At 41.5% G+C, this 18,658-nt stretch overlaps 1 protein-coding gene across 3 annotated transcripts in view; it reads left to right on the top strand.

Annotated features, from left to right (window-relative positions):
• The window catches only part of TBXAS1 (thromboxane A synthase 1), a 230,993-nt gene that overhangs the window by 47,313 nt on the left and 165,022 nt on the right, over window positions 1-18,658 (top strand). For 2 of the 3 annotated variants that reach the window (XM_027784040.2, XM_005235576.4), the window contains exon 2: window positions 6,929-7,022. In XM_027784040.2, the coding sequence (XP_027639841.1) occupies window positions 6,929-7,022 (94 nt within the window). Of the gene's footprint in view, window positions 1-6,928; window positions 7,023-10,006; window positions 10,162-18,658 lie in introns of those variants that run through there. The other variant, XM_055809336.1, reaches the window with a different exon arrangement.

Genomic DNA, 18,658 nt, shown 5'->3' with positions numbered 1-18,658 from the left:
CTAGGGAGCAAAGGTAAGGCTTGGCCTGTGGTTAAAGGCAGTGAGTTGAGACATCAGAGCTGAGCTTAGCTATCAGCTCTGACCCAGGTTTTCTCCAGACATCACGTATATGGTGTTGCATATGCAACAGACCTCAGATCTGCTGTGGATGCTCTTCCTGGTGAGGAGACCACCCTTTGTGCTCACACGGGGTGGAGGTCCCACCTCCTTTCCCAAGAATATATGCTGCTATAAGGAAGCAACAGCCACTGCTGCTATTGACCTCCGTAATTTTGTTTAAAGGTGTTGAGCCAACAGCGAAGGGCTGAAGCTGTGGATTTATGACTCTGGTTCATTTGCTCTTTATTTGGAAAAGTCACCGCCCAGTGTGAAGGGGCTGCGCTCTCAGAGAGGTGATGAAATATTGTCATTGGCCTGCTGTACGGACCATCTGTCTCTCCCAGGGCTACTCTGAAGCATGGTGAAACATGTTGCTTTTCTGTATGGGCTTTTTTGTTTAACTGGCCTTGATACACTACTAATTTTTAATTTTATTTTGGAATCAAAGCAACACCCAAAACTTTAAATGCTGTGACAGCCTGCAGCCTTATTACAACCAGCCCCTTGAGGCTATCGGTTGTCTGAAGATAAGAGACACTAAAAAAATTGGTCAACAGACCAGAACAGTATGGATTAAAAAACAATTGTTAGCAGATAGATGAGGTGTAAATTTAATATTGGGCATATACTTTGGCCTTTCCTGCACATTATTCCTGGTACATTAGCAAATGTTTCAATGAAATAATAATCCTATGGTCAGTTAGGTGTTGCAGCTGGAAAACATCTGCCCTTGTGGAGGCAGATGGTGCAAGTGTGTGTAATGTCTGTCTTTTTCTTGTGCAATTATGTCAAAATTAGAACACTGGGAGTGCATGCAAGTGACTAAGGAGAGCAAGTGTTACATGGAAGTTCTCATTATCTCTGAAACTGGTATTATAGTCTGAAAAATTAATACTTAAAAAGTATAGATTATTTGAGCTTGAAAATGAATTTGGAGTACTTGAGTAGCCTTATCCCAAAGTGGCTAAAGTCTCTTCTGAAGCTTACCTCTATAATGTGCTGGAATTATACTTCTGGATATTCTGTATCTTTTTTTGGAAGAACAGTAATAATTCCTTATTCTGAGCCCGGTATTCTACACAACCACGTATATTTCCTTTCAGCAAAAACCTCCAGTTCCACCAGGGATACTGCTAGGTAACAGTAAAGGGCAATTTGGTAACGTTTGACCAAGGTTAGAACAGGTTATAAGAGGGATTTGCTTTCCCCATTTTTCTCTCTCCATCTTTGTGAGAGCGTGCTTCAGGACCTACCTGTCTTTTGGGGATGGACAGCTGATTTAATTTTGTGTTTTGTTTTGTTTTTCTACCAGTGAGTACGCTTTCTGGAGCTAATAACCAGAGGTGGTTGTATCCATCTGGGGTGGTATCCACTTTGGCTGCAGTACTCACCTACTTGCAAGTCCTGTGTTCTGCATGTTCCTCTGCCGGAATGGGACCAGATAATGATTTTCTATCTTAAACGTTCTGAGCATCAGACTAGAGGAAAGACTTATGTGATGACAGCTCTCCAGTGACCCTGCTACCGTATTTGTAATGCAATATTTCCCAGGACTAAGAGCAGAAAGTCTAACTCTATAGCCAGCCCAGGGACAATATCAATGTTTTGGTGAGGCTGTGCTCTCTAGGCAGTGCTCCCAGGAATGCTTGTATATTTTTATATGAGCCATCCTTGTAATGTTGGGGAGGTTACCATTATTTTGTATATTATCACTACTTTGTGAGCAAAATACATCCCAGTGTTAAATGGGATCTGGTATGGGTATATGTAAATAGAGGCAAATAAGTGAAAATGCATGATGATTATCTCTTGTTTGGCAGGACCAATTTCAATTATCTCTTGTTTGGCAGGACCAATTTCCATTATCTCAGCAAAATACTTTGTTTTCCCACCCAGTCTTCCAAAATAATGCACCTCCCTGCTCCCAACAATGAGATTAAATAGCATCACTTTTTTATCTCTGAGTGGCCTAGTTTATAGCTTTCAGATATTATTAGGTTGTGCATTACTTAGATGTAGAAGGAATGACGTACTTTCTCTGTTGAGAGAAATTTGGGGTAATTTCATTGGTGTGTTGAACTCTATGCTGCAGAATTGGAAACTGTAATGTTATCTACCACACAAATTGTTTGCTTTTAATGGTAGATTGTATAATACTTTTTCTTGTAGTACTGATCAGTACTGACCCTGCTGGGCAGATGGCTGGTTCTGTTGATTATATATCCATCAAAACTTTGGTTAATTATCTATCCATCACAACTTCTGTTAATTATCTGTTGAATTTAACTCTTTGTCCTTATTTTTTTGCATAGTGTTTTGCAGAGGCAAGTTCATATTTCAGAGACCTTAAATCTGCCATGCTGGCCTACAGGAATGTATTTGGCATGTTAACTTTCTTTTAACAGTCATGTTTAATATATACAGAGAGCATCTAGCTCTGAGAGGCCGTCTGAACACCTTCAAAGAGTTATTGAATTGTTTATTGATCTACTTCATTAGTGCTGTTCCTCTAGTTCCTTTTGATGTGTTGTCACTTTATTGAAAATATAATGCCAAGATTTTAAATTAATAGTTGTGCAGGAAGCCCTACATTTGTAAATATTAGGGTATGTTTCTCCTCTAAGTGAGAATGTGCTAGATTGTCCAGTAAACATTGCTGCCATCAGAGTTTTATATTTTTCATGCTCCTCCCTTTGCACAAAGACTCCTCCTTCTCTTCCTCTTAAGAAAACTGAGGTTTTATCTTTTAGGTTTTGTAACAGTCTAATATCTTATTCTGCCATTGGAAGCTTACAAACTAGTTCTCTGCTTTGAAAAAGAAATTTGATTAATTTTCCCTCCTTTAATTTTTTCCATGTGTGTCTCCTAGTTTGTTAAATTCACGAAGTAAAAGTGCCTGCTGATTTTTTTTTTGTTTGTTTCTCTTTCATTAGTGTACTTAATCACTTTTTGAAGCTTTTAAAGCTTCTGGAATAGACAACATCCTATGGCAAAGGTTCCATAGTTAGTATATTGATTTCTTGAAAAAATGCTTCATTTTTAATCCTGCCATCTGAATATTCATTTGTGGATATACATTTTGGGGTTTTTTTTAATAGTGGGTAAAAATTCTTTATTTTCTAAGCCACGCAGGATCTTAGTTATATTTATCTTAGCCTACATCAGTTGCTTCTTTTTCCAGGATTAAGATTAAAGCCTGTTTGCTTATTCTTTGTATAGGAGTTGTTCCATATCTTTGGTCATCTTGGTCACCTCTCAGTATCTCTTCTATTTCTAAATTTTGCATTTGACTTAGCACTTCCAGTCCTTTGGCTGGTCTTCTGCCTTAGTGTCCACCTACACCAACAGCAGGAGGTTGCCTGATACCTGATTAATCTTTGCGATAAATTAACACAGAAGTGTTTTAAGTGGCAGAGTGAGTGATAAGTCAAGCTTCGAACTGTTTCATTTAGACATATAGCTTCTCCAGATGAATGTCTTGTGGTTGCCTGCAAGGCAACCCTGCCTGTTTGCACTCTTCAGCTTCTAGCCCACCTCCCCTTCCCAGCAACAAAACCTGGCCACTGTTTTCCCAATGCACTTCATACGCAGCTCTCCGAGTTACTGGCTGAGTGTGTGTCATGGGTGTGCTCAGTAGCCGAATCACATAAATTAGCCTGTTATTGGTTGCTTCTGGCTGAAAAGGCAAATCTTTGTGCCACAAAGCTGTCAGATTCATGTATTGCTGGTGTTCATTGTGTGTTCTAGAGGACAATTTTTCTTTCCCCCCCCCCTTTTTTTTTTTTTAAAGAAGCCCCCAAGCCACTACTCCTTCTCTCCCCCACACCCAAAAGGGTGGGAATGAGCTGAAGTATTGCAGAAGTAGGGGGAAAAAATAGTTCTTGATCTTTAAGGTTGCAGAAAGTAAGCTGTTACATTGGAAATGGTCAAAGTCAAGGTTACCTGTGCAGTGTTAGATCTTCTTTTGTGCATGCAGCACTGTCAGTCTTTAAGCACTTGCGTACTGTTTTCTTTTCTGCAAAACTGCAGGTATTTCAACAATACTGGAAGTATTGTGAAATCATAGGGTAGAGCTAGATGTGGGTATTGATGAGATTTCTTTTTCTTTTTTTTCCTGCTGGCCCTGCCCTTTCATTGTTATATTTTGGTGTGTAACTTCACTACAGTGCTTGTTTCCCATCTCATTGGGTTTTCTTACCTTTTGAAAACCTGCTTCAAATGTAACTGAACAAAAAGGAACAGAGAAAACCACATTAGGAGGGGAAAAAGGAAAGCAAATCCTCAGCTGTGTTGGGCTGCCAGTGATGTTCAGAAGCTGACAAAGATGAACTGCTCATCTAAGCATAAATAGCCTTCAGTCTGTGTGTTGTTTGCCTTGTGAAACTGGGTGCACTGTAGTCATTAGTTTTCTTCCTTTTTAAATATCTGGTGATCACACCATTTACTTTGTGCAGTATAAGGCTCTTTTGCATTCACTTTTCACTTTGCGGTACATGATGACCAAGAGTCTACAGAGTGGCTGGTCCACAGTGAAATTAGCAATTAACTGTGGCCCAGCCTATTGTTTTGTGATCTGCCATGTACTTCACAGTGAACATGTTCAGGATAAAATACCGCAAAATTGATGGGTTTCCACTGAGAGAGATTTTCATCTTTTCTACTGTTTACATACTGAAGATGAGGACTTTGGTGTGACACAAAGACATGTTAGGAAGATTCCAACATTCAGTAAAAATATCCTGAAAATGTATTGTGTATGCTGTTCTATCATTTTGAAGTTAAAACATTTTTTCCCCCAAGAGCATTAGCTGTTTCAATAAGCAAAACCTCGTATTTTTTAAAGTGGTTAAGTAGCCAAGAAGTCAATAATATGTATAAAATGTGTAATAAATGTTGATTTCTGTGCCTTTATTTCACAATACCTTGTCGTACTGAAATAGTGCCCTTCCATAGACCAAAGACACACAACTTCTATTGAGAGAGTTTGTGTTTGTGAAGGTTTGTACTGCCCCATAAAAAAAAATAATAAATTGTTGCTATTTTAAAATTATCAAATGTCTATCTTCTGACTCTGATTTTTGTACAATATCTTCACAAAAGAAAACTCATTAAGAGAATAGGTACTGTGCTGCAGGAAATCTTCTTGGGTAACAAAGGCACAAGTAGCTACTAACTCAGTACTTAAGTCCCATTCTGCTTTGGTGGTTGTGTGAGATTTAATTCTCTTAACCTTACATATTTCATTTTATAATACCATTCTTTCCTTTCCCTCTTACTGGAGGAAAGGATCATTTTCTGACACGAACTCTTCTTTTCTTTCCTACCTCCTCCCTGACCCACCCCCCCCACCCCCCAAATTATGTACTGTTTGCCCATTAGGTGAAACCAGAATATTCCTGCCTGCATCACGTAGGGCATTTCAAACAAGGCGTGTGTTGATTATTGGACCTGAAGGAGGAGAGGTCCAAGTCATAGCAATGAGTTAGCATAGTCTTCAGAGTCAACAGGGCTGTACAGTGGGATTAAGAGGGAGTGTTGTGATTTAACATGTGGTTTAACATGACAGGGGAGTTGGCCCATCAGAGGATCTGAGGCACTGCTTCTGCTGTCTCTCTTACGTCATTCAGATGACTTGCAGACTTGATAAACTAAAGCAGTTGATATCGTGACCCCTGTACTATATGTAGTTCACTGTTTTTATTTTGGGCTAGATCTAATTTGGTCCCCAGGACTAAACAGTCTCACTGCACTTGGGGTTCAAAGCTGAAGGACTGCTTATTACTGGTAAGAGATGAAGGAATAAGCAGTTGAGTTTCCTCTCAAAAAAATGTGGCTGCATGTGCCAAAACTGCCCCAGACACCAGATCAAAAAACTGTGCAGCTGGAGCGCTTCAAAACTATACTATTACTCTGATCTAAGGTGTTAATATAGAAATGGCCTTTGTTAATTTTAAAGATCTTTTGCCCTGGTTCTCCTGGTGATAGGTGATAGTGTGCAGAATGGTAGCACTCAGTATTATTGTCTGCTAGCTCCTGCACTTTCAGGTTTCGCTAACTGATGTCCACTGACTTAAATCCATTGTTTATATTATGGGGGAAGGCAGAAGGAAAAAAAAAAAAGACTTTGGGGTTGGGTTTTTCTTTTTACTTTTTTTTTTCTGGTATTGTCTCTGTCAACATGCCACAGTTTCATCTAAAACAAGGGATGCATGAAGCTTTTCAGTCTGGGTTTTGTTTCCCTGTATTTTTTTATATTTGTTTAATTTGCTGACTGGCAGCTGTAAAATCACTTAATCAGCATATCTGGCCCAAATAGTAGGCTTGACTTGAACATACTGACAGTGTCTTGGCTCATGCACAACTGAGACTAGTTTGAATACTTGTTCTGTGATCTGTATAGGTAGCGGTGATAGAAGAAGAAGAAAATAATAGTCTGAAGATCTGTCTTGTTCCTTTCCCAGCTGTGCTGCGGTAGTCAAACCCTGAATGCCTGTTTTGATCTCATTTGTAACCTTATGTAGCTTTGGAGAGTCACCTCTGGCTTACAAGACCCTCTGTGGGAAAAGGAGCAGCTATTTCCACTGCTCAATTTTCAGGCCTGTGTTTGAGTCCCTTTGTTCTTTTGCCCTCTCTGAAGCACCAGTGTATTGCGTTTATTTCTGTGACCTGAGGGGTTGCTGAGCAATGTCACCACATTGGCAGTTGTGTTTGGCCAACACAGATGGCATCTTCTCTCTCTCTGAATCCAGGAGAGTCATCTGAACTAATTGCTCTGCGAAGTCCTATCACGACAAGATCCAGAATTAACTTACTACGTTATTTTTTCCAGGTACTCCACGTCTGCATTCTCCAGACTAAGCAAAGTAGGGATCAGACATCCTCCACCTCTTCCCTTCATTGGAAACCTGCTCTTTTTCAGTGAGGTAAGATTAAGTTTTTCTTTGTATCTCTCCAAAGTGACAAGAAGAGTGGACAGGAGGTAGGAGAAACTGAAGGGAATCCTATGTTTCAACAGTACCACCTCTTCAAGCATCTCCCTCTAGAAAGAACAAGCAAAACTTTAAAGTGAATTAGTAGAAACAGTTGTGTGCAAACAGCTCTAATTTCAGGGTAAAATAAACTTGAGGGAAAGAAAATGTGTAAGCCTGTGCAGTTAATTACTTGAGCTTTTCCAAGAAAGTTCATGCCCTCAGTGAAACAAACTTACTTATGTGAATAGAGCAGATTATGTTAACTAGCCCCAACTGGTTTGTTCTGAGTGGTTTTGGCTCCTATGACCTTTCTGTTTGTTTGTGCTTTTGCTGATTGCACACATTTATTTTAAAGCTTGTAGCATTGCTTGCTGCTAAGCAGTAGCTGGAATTAGGTACCACTGAACACTTGCTCTGTGCCCTGAAGACTGCGACTGGGAGGAAGGGGAAGTATTGGGATTCTCCTTTCAGATTTTGCTCTGTTATTTTTCTCACTCTTCCCCTTTCATTAATAATGCTGTGTGTTTGTACCTTGCTCAATTTCAGTAATCCTTCTGAGGGCCCAATACCTCTTAATAATGAGAAGCTGCCATTTCTCTGGTTGGACCTTACAGTAAAATCTCTCTAGTGTGTGTCTGTTGCAGTCCAACAAGTTTTCAGTAAATCTGGGCTAACTCCAGTTGCTGCCCAATTTTGTCTTTTAAGTGCATGGTCATCAATATCCATACTGAGATTTGAATTATTAATGAGAATATAATGCCTCTTACCTTGGTCTTCGTGGTGATTATTCTGTCAACATATGACTCATTATTAGGTAAAACCCATTTAAATACCAGTTTCACATGTACTTCAGTTTCATTTAGGAAACAGTGTGAAAGGTAGACTTGATCTGCTCTTGATTAATTTGAACTGGAATTGATGGGGTGACTTTAACATACAGGGGGTGCTGGTGGGATGTAATACAGACCAGTTCACCCTCACTCTTCTGGTTTCAGTTCAGCTGGATGGCATGAAGCTACTCATTTTGTAGCTCTCTGGTGGCAAAATCCAGTTATCATTAGTCACCTGCTAATGCACACTTGCTGTAAGAAAAGTTAGTGTGATATATTGTAGATAGGCTTGCCGTGTACCAGCATACAAGTGGAAAATTGTTTCAAACAGTTATCTACGATCTATTAGGCAAATTTCATTATCAAAATTCCATTAATTAAAATGAAGAAAAATGAACCTGATTTTACTAACTTTCAGGGAAGAAAAAACAAAATTTAAGGTAGCTGAGAAATCATATCTTGGAGTACTAAGAAATTATAATTCCAGACAGGGTTTTCAAACGGAGTTCAAGGGGTGCAAAACCGCAAGCACCACCAGGCTGTATGTCCAGTACTAAGATATTTTACTGTCCATCTTGTCAGCAGTCTTATTGCTGCCAGTAAGAATAGGCAGGGATGAGTTCCAGGCTCTTTGTAATTTTTCTTTCTTCCCTCATATATTTTGGCATATTTTTTGGATCTGTTCCTGTGGCTGCTGTCTTAGAAATAGTGCCCATAGCAACACACCGGTAATAGGAGGGCTGCTTTTATACTGCTGGCTGTTCTCTACGAGAGCATTTTCAGGGACACAAGTGCTCTCACTACATTCAGTAGGGGATAGCTTCCACTTTCCCTTCCCCAGTAGGCGGGAGAACCAGAGGTTATCTGTCACCTTCCTGGGGATGGGGATGGTTTTAGGGGCTTATCTGCAAGGGGCACAGCTGTGCAAGAGCAGCAATTTGTTGGGAATTGGGTTTACTCTTTTTTTTTTTTTCTCTTTTTTTTTTGTAATAGAAAGTAGCAAAATGTTGGCTTGTTCTGTTGCTATATCAGTAATGCTAAGAAGTTCTTGCGCTTGTATGTTTATGCAACCATGTCTTTTCACTGAACTGGCTTTTTAGAGAGTTTTCCTTTTAAATAGACCAGCTCCTTCTTGGTATTTCTGATGTTGTACAGGGAAAACGCACAACCCACACCACCACTAAATCATCAGACTAGTGGTTTTCAACCCATGAACATTGATTACGGAGGAATTCATGAATCGTGACTGAGAGGAATTAAGTCATATGTGACATTTGGGAATCTGCATATGTGTATCTCATATGTTTACAGGTTGAAAAACCCTGCACAACAGTGAGATCTAGAAGAGAATGGGAAGTCAAAACACTTCAACATATACAGCCTTCCAGTCCAAAAAGTGTCCTCATCTCATGGTTTCAGGCTTTCCTCCTAGAATATGATTGCCTGAAACTTAAGGAAAAAATAAAGGAGGAGAGGGAGTCCCTTTGATGTAATCAAGTAAATCTAGGACCTAGGGGTTTAAGAAAAAAATCATTAACTGTCAAAAGCTCTCAACAAAATTGTGGGACTAGGCAGTGCTTTTCAATTTGTAATGGCATAAATTCAAGGATTTGCTTGTCTTCTCCCTTACTTGGATGTAAATCAGTTCTGCTGAAGGGCACGGAGGTTCCTGTTTTGCTCCGCTGCATATGTGAACAGAGCATCAGGCCTTACCACCCTTTTTTTGCTATTATGCTTCTCTAAGCATCCTGGAAAACCAATGAACAATGCAAGCAGGATCTGACCAATAGTGCTGGTCAGATTGTGGGGCTTTTAGTAAACTTTCAGATGTATTTTAAACAAGAGAATGTTTTCTCCATGAGCTTTTTTGAAAGAGTTATTTCAGGGATTTCTCGAAGAGTGTATTTTCTTTGAGTAAAATGAGAGTTGCTGTTAATAGAGTGTCTCTAAGAGAGGAAGAGGAAGTACTGAGTTAAGGAGATAAGGGAAATGCAACAGGAAAGACCTTCTCCATCACAGAGAAGCAGACTTTAAGAGCTGACTTGGGGAAAACAAAGTTATTCTACTGTAAGTCACCCCTCCTCTCTCAAGTACAATAAAGGGAGATAATCGCACCCTGAAACTAAGACATATCAAAGTTAATCGGCTTATCTCAAGAATGAGAAGATAGGAAATTATTGCAGTTATGCAGCTGGGAAATTATCTGAGTCCAAGATACTAGATTAAAAATTCTTCCATTGCGTGAGCACAATTTGTCATTGGTAAGTCTGATGTAATAATAAATATGATTAGGATGCCTATAAAAAGCAGCATGCTCAATTTTCCCAATAACTGAGCAGACTGGCAGCAGACAGACCACTGTTTTGCTAGAAACTCCTGACTGTTCCTCTACCTCTCCATGTACTGCATTTTTCCTACCAGTCTGTGGAAAACTGTAAGGTTTGTTTGCAATAGCTGTGTAGCGGGAGACACAAGGGTATATACAGCATGGACTCTGACACATGGATCTGCATGGGCTTTGGAGCAGCAGGTTGCAGAAAAACTAAACAAAACTCGCCTATTAATTCCTGGGCTAATGATTTTATTACGTGACAAATGCTCTGAAAACTGAGAAGGCTCATGCGCTATGTTACCCTTCCTCCTGAAGAACTGTGGTGAACACTTGACCTGTTGCTATGGCTGTGCTGTGCTTTTCTCCCCCTTTCACATCCCTTTTTAGAAAAAGGCAGCTATGCTGGTTTTAAATGTCATTGGCTCTGACATTTGTATGGCTCTGGCCGCCTGGTACTGTACCTGTGTGTGCTGCTCCCTACTCAGCGCTCTGCAGAGTAGCGCTGTGCTGCTGCAGCCGTGGGGCTGGGATCTCTGATGTTTTGGGGTGGTGGTAGGTGTGTGGTTGGCTGCCTTGTTTTGATCCTCGGTAGGCAGGATATGCAATTGCACCCTGCATACAGTTGGGTGATGTGCTTAGGCTCCTTATAACGGCATGATCGTGTGCTGCTTTCCTCCTATTACTCCTAGCAAGCCCCAGTGATGCTTTTGACTGGCTGTGTGCTTGTATCCCTGCCTTGCATTTTAATGAAAGACATCACTCTCTTTAGCCCCTCTCTGCCTGGACAGGATACTCTTTGTTTACTCTGTTTATTTCTGTCTGGCCTACTTGTAGATCCTGGGCTACCCTGGAGCGGCCGGTTTCTGCTGAATGGAAGTGGGGGCTGTGTGGGTGCTTTGTCTTGCTTTCAGTTTGGGATCTGACTGGGCTGTGTTGTTTTATGGCTGATGGGTGGGAGTAGAGAAGAGGGAGTGCAGGGAGGAAGCAGAGAGCAAACATGATCTTTTTCCACTACGCATCTGCCACAAGCATCCTTTGAGTTGGACGTAAAGAAAAATAAAGGCAGAGTCCCTGCAGGAATGAAATTAACCCCATGTCTAATTTTCAGCCTAGAAAGCAGTGTGTCAGTGCTTAGAGAGAGAGGCTGCAGCACTTACTGTTCTGGAATTTAATGACACAGCATGTAAACCCAAACAAAGTTGGAGAGAGGCAAATGGTGAGGGGAGCAAAGAGGGGGGAAAGGGGGAAGGGAAGAAGAGGAGCTCTCAGATAGGCTGTGGACCTGGATTTAATTACAAGAATAATATGAATTACACTGACAGTGAAAGCCTGCATATGGTTTTGTGTTACTTCGTGCAGATAAACAAGAGAGGAATGGGATATGGAGCTTGTGTTTTGCAACTTGATAGCTATCTGTGTGCAATCAGAAACAGTGGCTGTGGCATCACCAACCAACCTGGTTTTATCTTCCCAAGTTAGCTATGCACATCTGCTGTGGGCTGCTGACTGCTCAAACAGACCTCACAGGGTGCTCCATGTCTTCTCTTCTGTCCAGGGAGACACCCCCTGACTGGGAGGCTTGGGCATGCATGCATTTCATGTGATGTGAATACATGCGGTGCAAACCTAAACCTAGCCGTGTCACAGTTGGCAACATGACAGAAACCTGGGGTTTGATGCGGTTTTATGTGTATATTCATACACCTATAAAGCCAGTCTCTCTCCCCTGCAAATACGTGGTATTTTCCTAGTTTCAGTTGATACTCTGTGCTACCTCCTTTGATCAGACGCTAGCGTTGTCAGATACCCTGACAAAGCCAGTGCAGTATCTGTTTGTGGGAACCTAATGCAGGAAATCAAGATGTCCCAGTTAGCTGTCTCCCACTTGACTAGATGCTATTGCACCTTTCAGTGAGAGCTGGACCTCTGGTTTCTAGGAAGAGCATCAGGTAGAGCTGTGCTGTGGCTCATTCCAGCTTCTCCCTGAGCTTGTGAGGTCTCAGCAGGGTGACCCTGCCTCTGAGGGAGCACTCCATATGCCTCAGAAACCCTTCTGTAGAGGCACGATGTCCTTGGCTTTTTTGCACTCCATGTTTCTGGTAGCTGTCTTGGTACGGTATCCCTGAATGTGATATCAACTTTAAATAATTATTATAGAAGCTGGAGACAGTATTAGGATACATGAAGCAACTGGCAGGCTTTATGTGATGGAAGAAGGAGGGTGGATCATTGCTGCCATGCTGGTGAATAATGGTGACCCAAGTGATGAAGGACAGTGGTCATGACAGGTGCTTTTGCTCTTTTGTACTATACCATTTTTCCTTTGAGGGAAGAAACATATCCCCTTCATATTCCAAGGAATGGTGTGTTGACTGTGTGTCTTCTGCCTTCAGCAGCTCCTGCATGTATTTGCTGTGCAGGGCTGGGCCAGTGTTTCCTGTAGACCTTCGCAGTTGCCCCTAGAAGGAGATGCAGACTTTGTTGACAAGCAACATAATGTTTTTGGTATTCTTTAAGCCATGTTTTGGTGATTCCTTTTGGCATACTTTATGCTTGCTTTATTAAACACTGTGTGGGGTGCAGAGGCTATGGCCAAGGCAATTGCTAGCTGTATGTGAAGGGCTTTACCTGTTAAATGGAAAGGGGATGATGTTTTCCATGGCAGCATGGCAAGTGGGAAGAGAGGCTCTCCGATCATGCTGCTCTTTTTTCCCAAGTCCCAGTGTGATTTTGGGCAAGCCTGGGGCAAAGCTTTCTTATTTTCTGCTGAGAAAATCTTTCTTTTGCTTTACCTTGGGTCTCTGTTTACCCACCTGCAAAACAGCATCAATGGTGTTCTGCAACAAATAGGCCTGCTTTTTCATCAGGGCATGGTGAAAAAGTTGAGCAACTTCTCTGGGGACTTTCTCTGGTTGGGGTGGCTGGTGGGACTGTTGCTTTCAATGGACTGGGCTGCTTGAAGGCTGGAGAGAGATTAAATAATTTAGCAATAGTCACAGAGCAAGTGGGGCTGTGAATTAATGCCAGGTCTGAGCTCTGGTCTGTAAAGGAAGGTGTCTGAGTGAGGTTGGTGCTCAAGATAACAGCGCTGAAGGATGCTTGTGTGCTGTTCCATTCCATCCTTGACCAAAACCATTGCTCTCCTACGGGTTTTTTGGTGGCAACTGACAAATGCCTACCCAAGATCCATCAGAGCAGAGGTCTGCATCACTACAATGACACCTGGGTTACGAGAATGGTGTAGGGGAAGTTTGCCACGTGTTGTGTGAGAGTTTATTTGCACGTTCATCACGTAACCCTCTGGAATTTGCTATGTGGCCTGCTCTTTAAGCAATGGGCACTGCTAAATTAAAGCCAGCTCTGGCATGGCATGTGGCAACAGCAAATGCAAAACAGCCATGCTGCAAAGTAGTTGATTTAAAAGAATGAAGATAACGTATAGTTGCAATGGTAGTATCATATAGATAGACCAGGTGTAACCACTTTTATACTGGAATTTACCTTGGAGTGCAGGATCCCTGTGATCATGCATGAGGAGTAGCATTCTGACAAGAAGTAGGGACCTTCACCTTGAGGAGCAGTGCAACAGTAATATGAGGACTCCTGTAGCTATTGTAGTAAACTTAATAGGCTTCTACACGTGGACTTGAAAAAGCGGGAATATTTCTAAGGTGTGATTGTCTTCTGTTCACTTTTAGCTGTAGTCACATCAGTGTGGTACTGGCCTGGAGAGAATGGGATTGGACTAAATAAAATCTTCTAGTCCTTAAAAATAAAACAGAAAGCAATAGGCTCAGGGCTGCAATGAATAAGACCAATCTCTGTTGTTTTAAATGAAGTTGTAACTTGCTCACATTACCTGTAAATCTGGAGCTTAGTGGTGTCATATGCTGCTCGCCTTCTTACTGCGATGTGGAGAAATCCATATCCAGAAAACCAGTTCTTCTATGTCAGCAGGATTAGTATGTATAGTAATGGCCAGGTATCAGTTGTAATGCTAAAATTATAGCAGGCTCAGATTGGTTGTTGAGAACAGTTGTTATCCACGAGCCAACAAATTTAGCTGAGTCTTAACTTCATTAGCAGTGTCTAAATGCATTAGCCATATGCTCCTCAGCATATGGGTAAATACGTAACAATTTATTTTCATTAGGGTTTTCTTACAAGTGCCGCTAACCCAAGCTCCGCTAGAAATGTTTACAGCATGACACGTCTCTTCAAATAAGAAGCTGGCCTTCCGTACAGCAGGTCATCCTGAAAGGGTGATAAGCAAGATACTTCCCCTCCCAAGAGTAGGAAGGTACAGCTGCTGTGGGTCTGATCCACTGCAGCTAGCTGGGTTTGGTTTCTGTGAAGGTTTATATTAAAAAAAGTAATAGAAGGCTTTGGAGAACTACCTGTTCAAACATGTGTCATGAAATCCCTGGTATTCATTGTGTGCTGTCTTCTGGCTGCCCACGGTGCACCTTGGGTGGCATCACCTCCTAGTGAGCTTTATCTCGGTGTAAGATTCATAACCCTCTGGGTTCTCCCCTTTCTCTTCTCCCCAGGCAGGACATAGAGATGAAATATAACTTTTCCTGAGAGGGACTGTGTGTGAAATTGGGTCTTGGTCATAACCTCTAGTCAAATGGATGCAGTCCTGGGAAGGATGGGGTGGGTTTGCAGGATGGGCCTGGGACAGGGCTGTGAGAGCTTCAGTAGCTGTGGACACAGGACAGATGTAAAGCAGCCATTGTGTGCTCGGGATTCTCTTAATTTTTCAGAAATAAGTGAAACCTTATTTTCTTGAGTGCTCTTTTTTTGATATTTATTTATGCAATTTGATCCAGAAATGCAAGTTGCCTAGAAAGACATGGAAGTGTAAGAAGGGACCAGTCTTGTCAGAGAGGTATAAAGTTCAAAAGTTAATTTAATTCTCCATGTCCTCAGAGGCCTCAGCACATGTCAAAGTGTAGATGAAAATGTGAAATCAGAATAAACCAGAAAAAAACCCATATTTCAAATTGCTGTTTTTTCTTTTTGTTTTCACCATGCAATGCAGTGAAATGGATGACATGGTCTTGGGTTGTCCTTGTACTCTTTAACTTTTCATTTTGTTTCTTTGCTATTAACCTTTTTTATTTCCTGCTTCCATTTTGTATTTTTTTTTTTAATATTCCATTAATTTTAGACTATTTCTAATAAGGCAGAGGGAGAAGTGAAATTTTCTTTCAACAGTTGCACTGGGGCACTTTTAAATAGTCGGGTAAAAAAACCCCGACTTACTGAACATTAACGGTTTTTATTTTACCCTACAACAAGAAAAATGAAAATTATAAACAAGAGAAAAGAAATTGAACCTACTTTTTTGTTATGTACAGAATTTTATGAACCTCTGTAGTTTTTGTGCATTACATCTGACAGCTTTTTCAGTTATGCGAGCATACAAAGTTCTGAACATTTCATAGGTAGCATGATGCCAGAGGTGATTTTTAGGTGGCATTAGTGAAGGCTGGGCTAAAGGAGCCATAAGAAGTCACATATGATGATGAGTTTGAGTATTGTCTGGGAGATCAAGTGGGACTTTAAACACGGTGATTATGTTCCACTCATAAAAAAAAAAAAAAAAAAAAGGAAAAGGATACATAGCTAGAGCAGGGGTTAGAGGGGAGTGTCCCTTTGGACATGCAGAAAAAAAGGATGGGGAACCCCAAAGTCTTCACTGATTTGCCTCTATTTGCTTTTATGTCTATATACTGAGAGGAAACAGCAGGTGATAAACCCTGGCTAGGATAAGGCACCTTGTAGCTATAGAGCATAGTCTAGGAGAGGAGTACAAAGAGGTATGAATAAGAAATTGGTGACTGATACATGATTTTTGCAAAGGTTACAGCTTGCAGAGAGGTGGACAAATCTACCTTGATCTGTTCATATGCTGCAACACACAATGTGTTGTGAAAAGCACGTGGCAAGGCAGCCAGAGGAATGGTGGTGTTTGAGTCGTCCTTATTTGTGTTCCACATCTGAGGACAGTCTAGGACAGGAGCACCTCCCAGCCAAGGTGAGGTGGAAAAGGCGCTTGATCACACATGAGGGTGAAATGGGAGAGATTTGGGGGGAAAAAAGCTACAGCTGATGACCTTATACCAGAGGTCTCTATTTAATAAAGAGTCTCATAGTTCATGACGGATAGAATTAGGGACCACACGAGTATCTTGTAGTTATATTTGTGTTTATATTTTTCACTACCTTCCCCCCTCCCCCCCAGTGCCCCAGGGAGCCATCTCAAAGACCTCATAAACGTGAGATTTCATTTTCTAATGCTATTTCATTTCCTGGATGGAGGACCTGCCACAAGAAGACCAGACCTCAAATTATAATAGCCCTATAAATAACTCCCTAAGGCAAAAGGAAGGAAAAAAGAAAGCTTTTGAAAGACAACCACAAATGCAAAAATGGAGGTGTTTGGGTTCTTGTAGAACCAGACTAAGCAGCTCTAGTTAGGACATTGTTAATTTTTGGGTTTCTCTGTTTATTTCTGTGCGCTGTTTACTGAGAAACCTATATCTCAAATATCCTCTGAGGTCTTTTGCTTAAGCTTAGTTTTCTACAGTGTTTTGGTGCCTCTTTTCCTCTTTAGAGCCTGCTAGAAAATGGAGTTTCCAGGTAAAATTGAAAACAATCCAACAAACTGACTAAAACAAATACAGTCACAAATTAAGTAAAAATAGTCTGAAAATACAACTTTATCATCTTTCTGGGTGAAGTCGCTTTATTTCAGCAGGCTCAGACTGTCTGCCTGCTTTCCAGTGGAAATCTGTGCAGAATTGGCACATCGACTAGAATAAAAACATTCCCGAGGAATCGGCACGTTCTGTCAAAACATTTGAACAGCTCCCGTCTCCTGGAGCACAGCGCTGCTGCGAAGCCGGCAAAGGGAGCTCTGCAACACGCAGCGCTGGCTTCCCCTCCAGCCTCCCCTCTCAAACCCACCTTTGCTCGTAACGATGGGCAAAGTGCTCCAGGTTAAATTATATTTAGCTGTGGTGTGAGTAGAGAAGGAGGTTTGTGATAGCCTTTTGCACTGTGGTGTGACCTATGTAAAGGCTGCCTTTTCTCTGTTCCCACTAAGGCTATGTTGTGTATATGAGGAAAAGTCAGGAACGTGAGGCTGCAGGACCCCAGGATTTTCCTGTAGCAGCCTGGGTCAGCGTACTGGCTGGGGACAGCCAGGCTGGCGAAGCTGAGCTCCAGAAGTCCTGCTATGCAGGGACAGGATATTCCTCTTGACAGATGCCTCTGTGCCATGCCTCTCGCCGCTGCATGAGACTGCTACGTGTGAGCTCAACCTCCAGCAGTAAAGTTCAGTCTCTGTGTTGTGGAGTAACGATAATTTATTATTGTTTATGGCTTGATTACTTTTATTTAAAAAAAAAGAAATAAAATTTTAATCTTTTGCTAGAAGAAGATACACAGCAATTACAGAATCTAACCAAGCAAAGTGTGATTAGCTTCAACCTTTGCAGTAGGACGCTGATTACTTTACTTTTGCTAAGCAGTATCTTAGTCCTCTAGCACTGAAATGAAGGGGGTCTCAGTGGTAGGCTCTGCTCGCTACAAATGAGAGTGGTAAAATCAGGCCTGCAGCCAATTTACCAGAGGTGCTGTCTGTCTGTTATTGAGACCAATTGCTTAGGAATGTAATTGTATCATTCTTGTTACCAAAATTGATATCCCCTGACTCACTGCAGCTAAATGAGTTTTTATTTTTGCAGAATTCCTGGGCTGTTGCATGATAAGGCATTGTGGTGGACAGCATGCAGTCAGTGGTTTTGAAACTAATGAAGTTTTTCTTCATATTTGGAACACTGATGTGTGTTAAGCAATGCTTTGCTGTGCTGCTGAACTAGCAGATGGTGTCTTTCAAGGCTGTACATGTGACAGTAGCCTGTTTGAATGAGTATCATACCTACTTGTCTAAGCCCTGTCCAGCAGAAAAATCCTTTAGAAATTAACATAAAAATAAAAAGGTGAGAAGGCAAGCAACTCTATGTATGTGCTTCTCTTATACACCGTGGCACATGCTCACATAGCAATTCAGATCCATTTTGATAAAAGTGGCATTACTGAGAAATGTGATGCAAGAGAATGATCCGTGCCATGCAGAGCAAGGAGGGCAGGGGTGGCTTCTGAACCACCTTAGCTCTGCTTGGGTTAGTGGCAGTGCAGCAGTCTTACAGGGGATGGGTTGTGAATGTGCATTCCTGACTCTATTGCTTATCCCCTGGGCCAGAAGGGCCAGATGTGTTGCATAGGCAACGTATTTAATCTGTGAATGAGCATTCCTGATGGATCCCCTCCAGTCAGTACAAAAGTTACATTACTGGGCCCCAGCCCACTTCACAAAAGGCAAGACCACCCAATCTGGTGCCTTTGGGGATGGG

The sequence above is a fragment of the Falco peregrinus genome, chromosome 6, assembly GCF_023634155.1.
Source record: "Falco peregrinus isolate bFalPer1 chromosome 6, bFalPer1.pri, whole genome shotgun sequence".
Classification (NCBI taxonomy): Eukaryota; Metazoa; Chordata; class Aves; order Falconiformes; family Falconidae; genus Falco; species Falco peregrinus.
The sequence above is the reverse complement of the archived record's forward strand: the minus strand, read 5'-3'. Positions and strand labels throughout refer to the sequence as shown.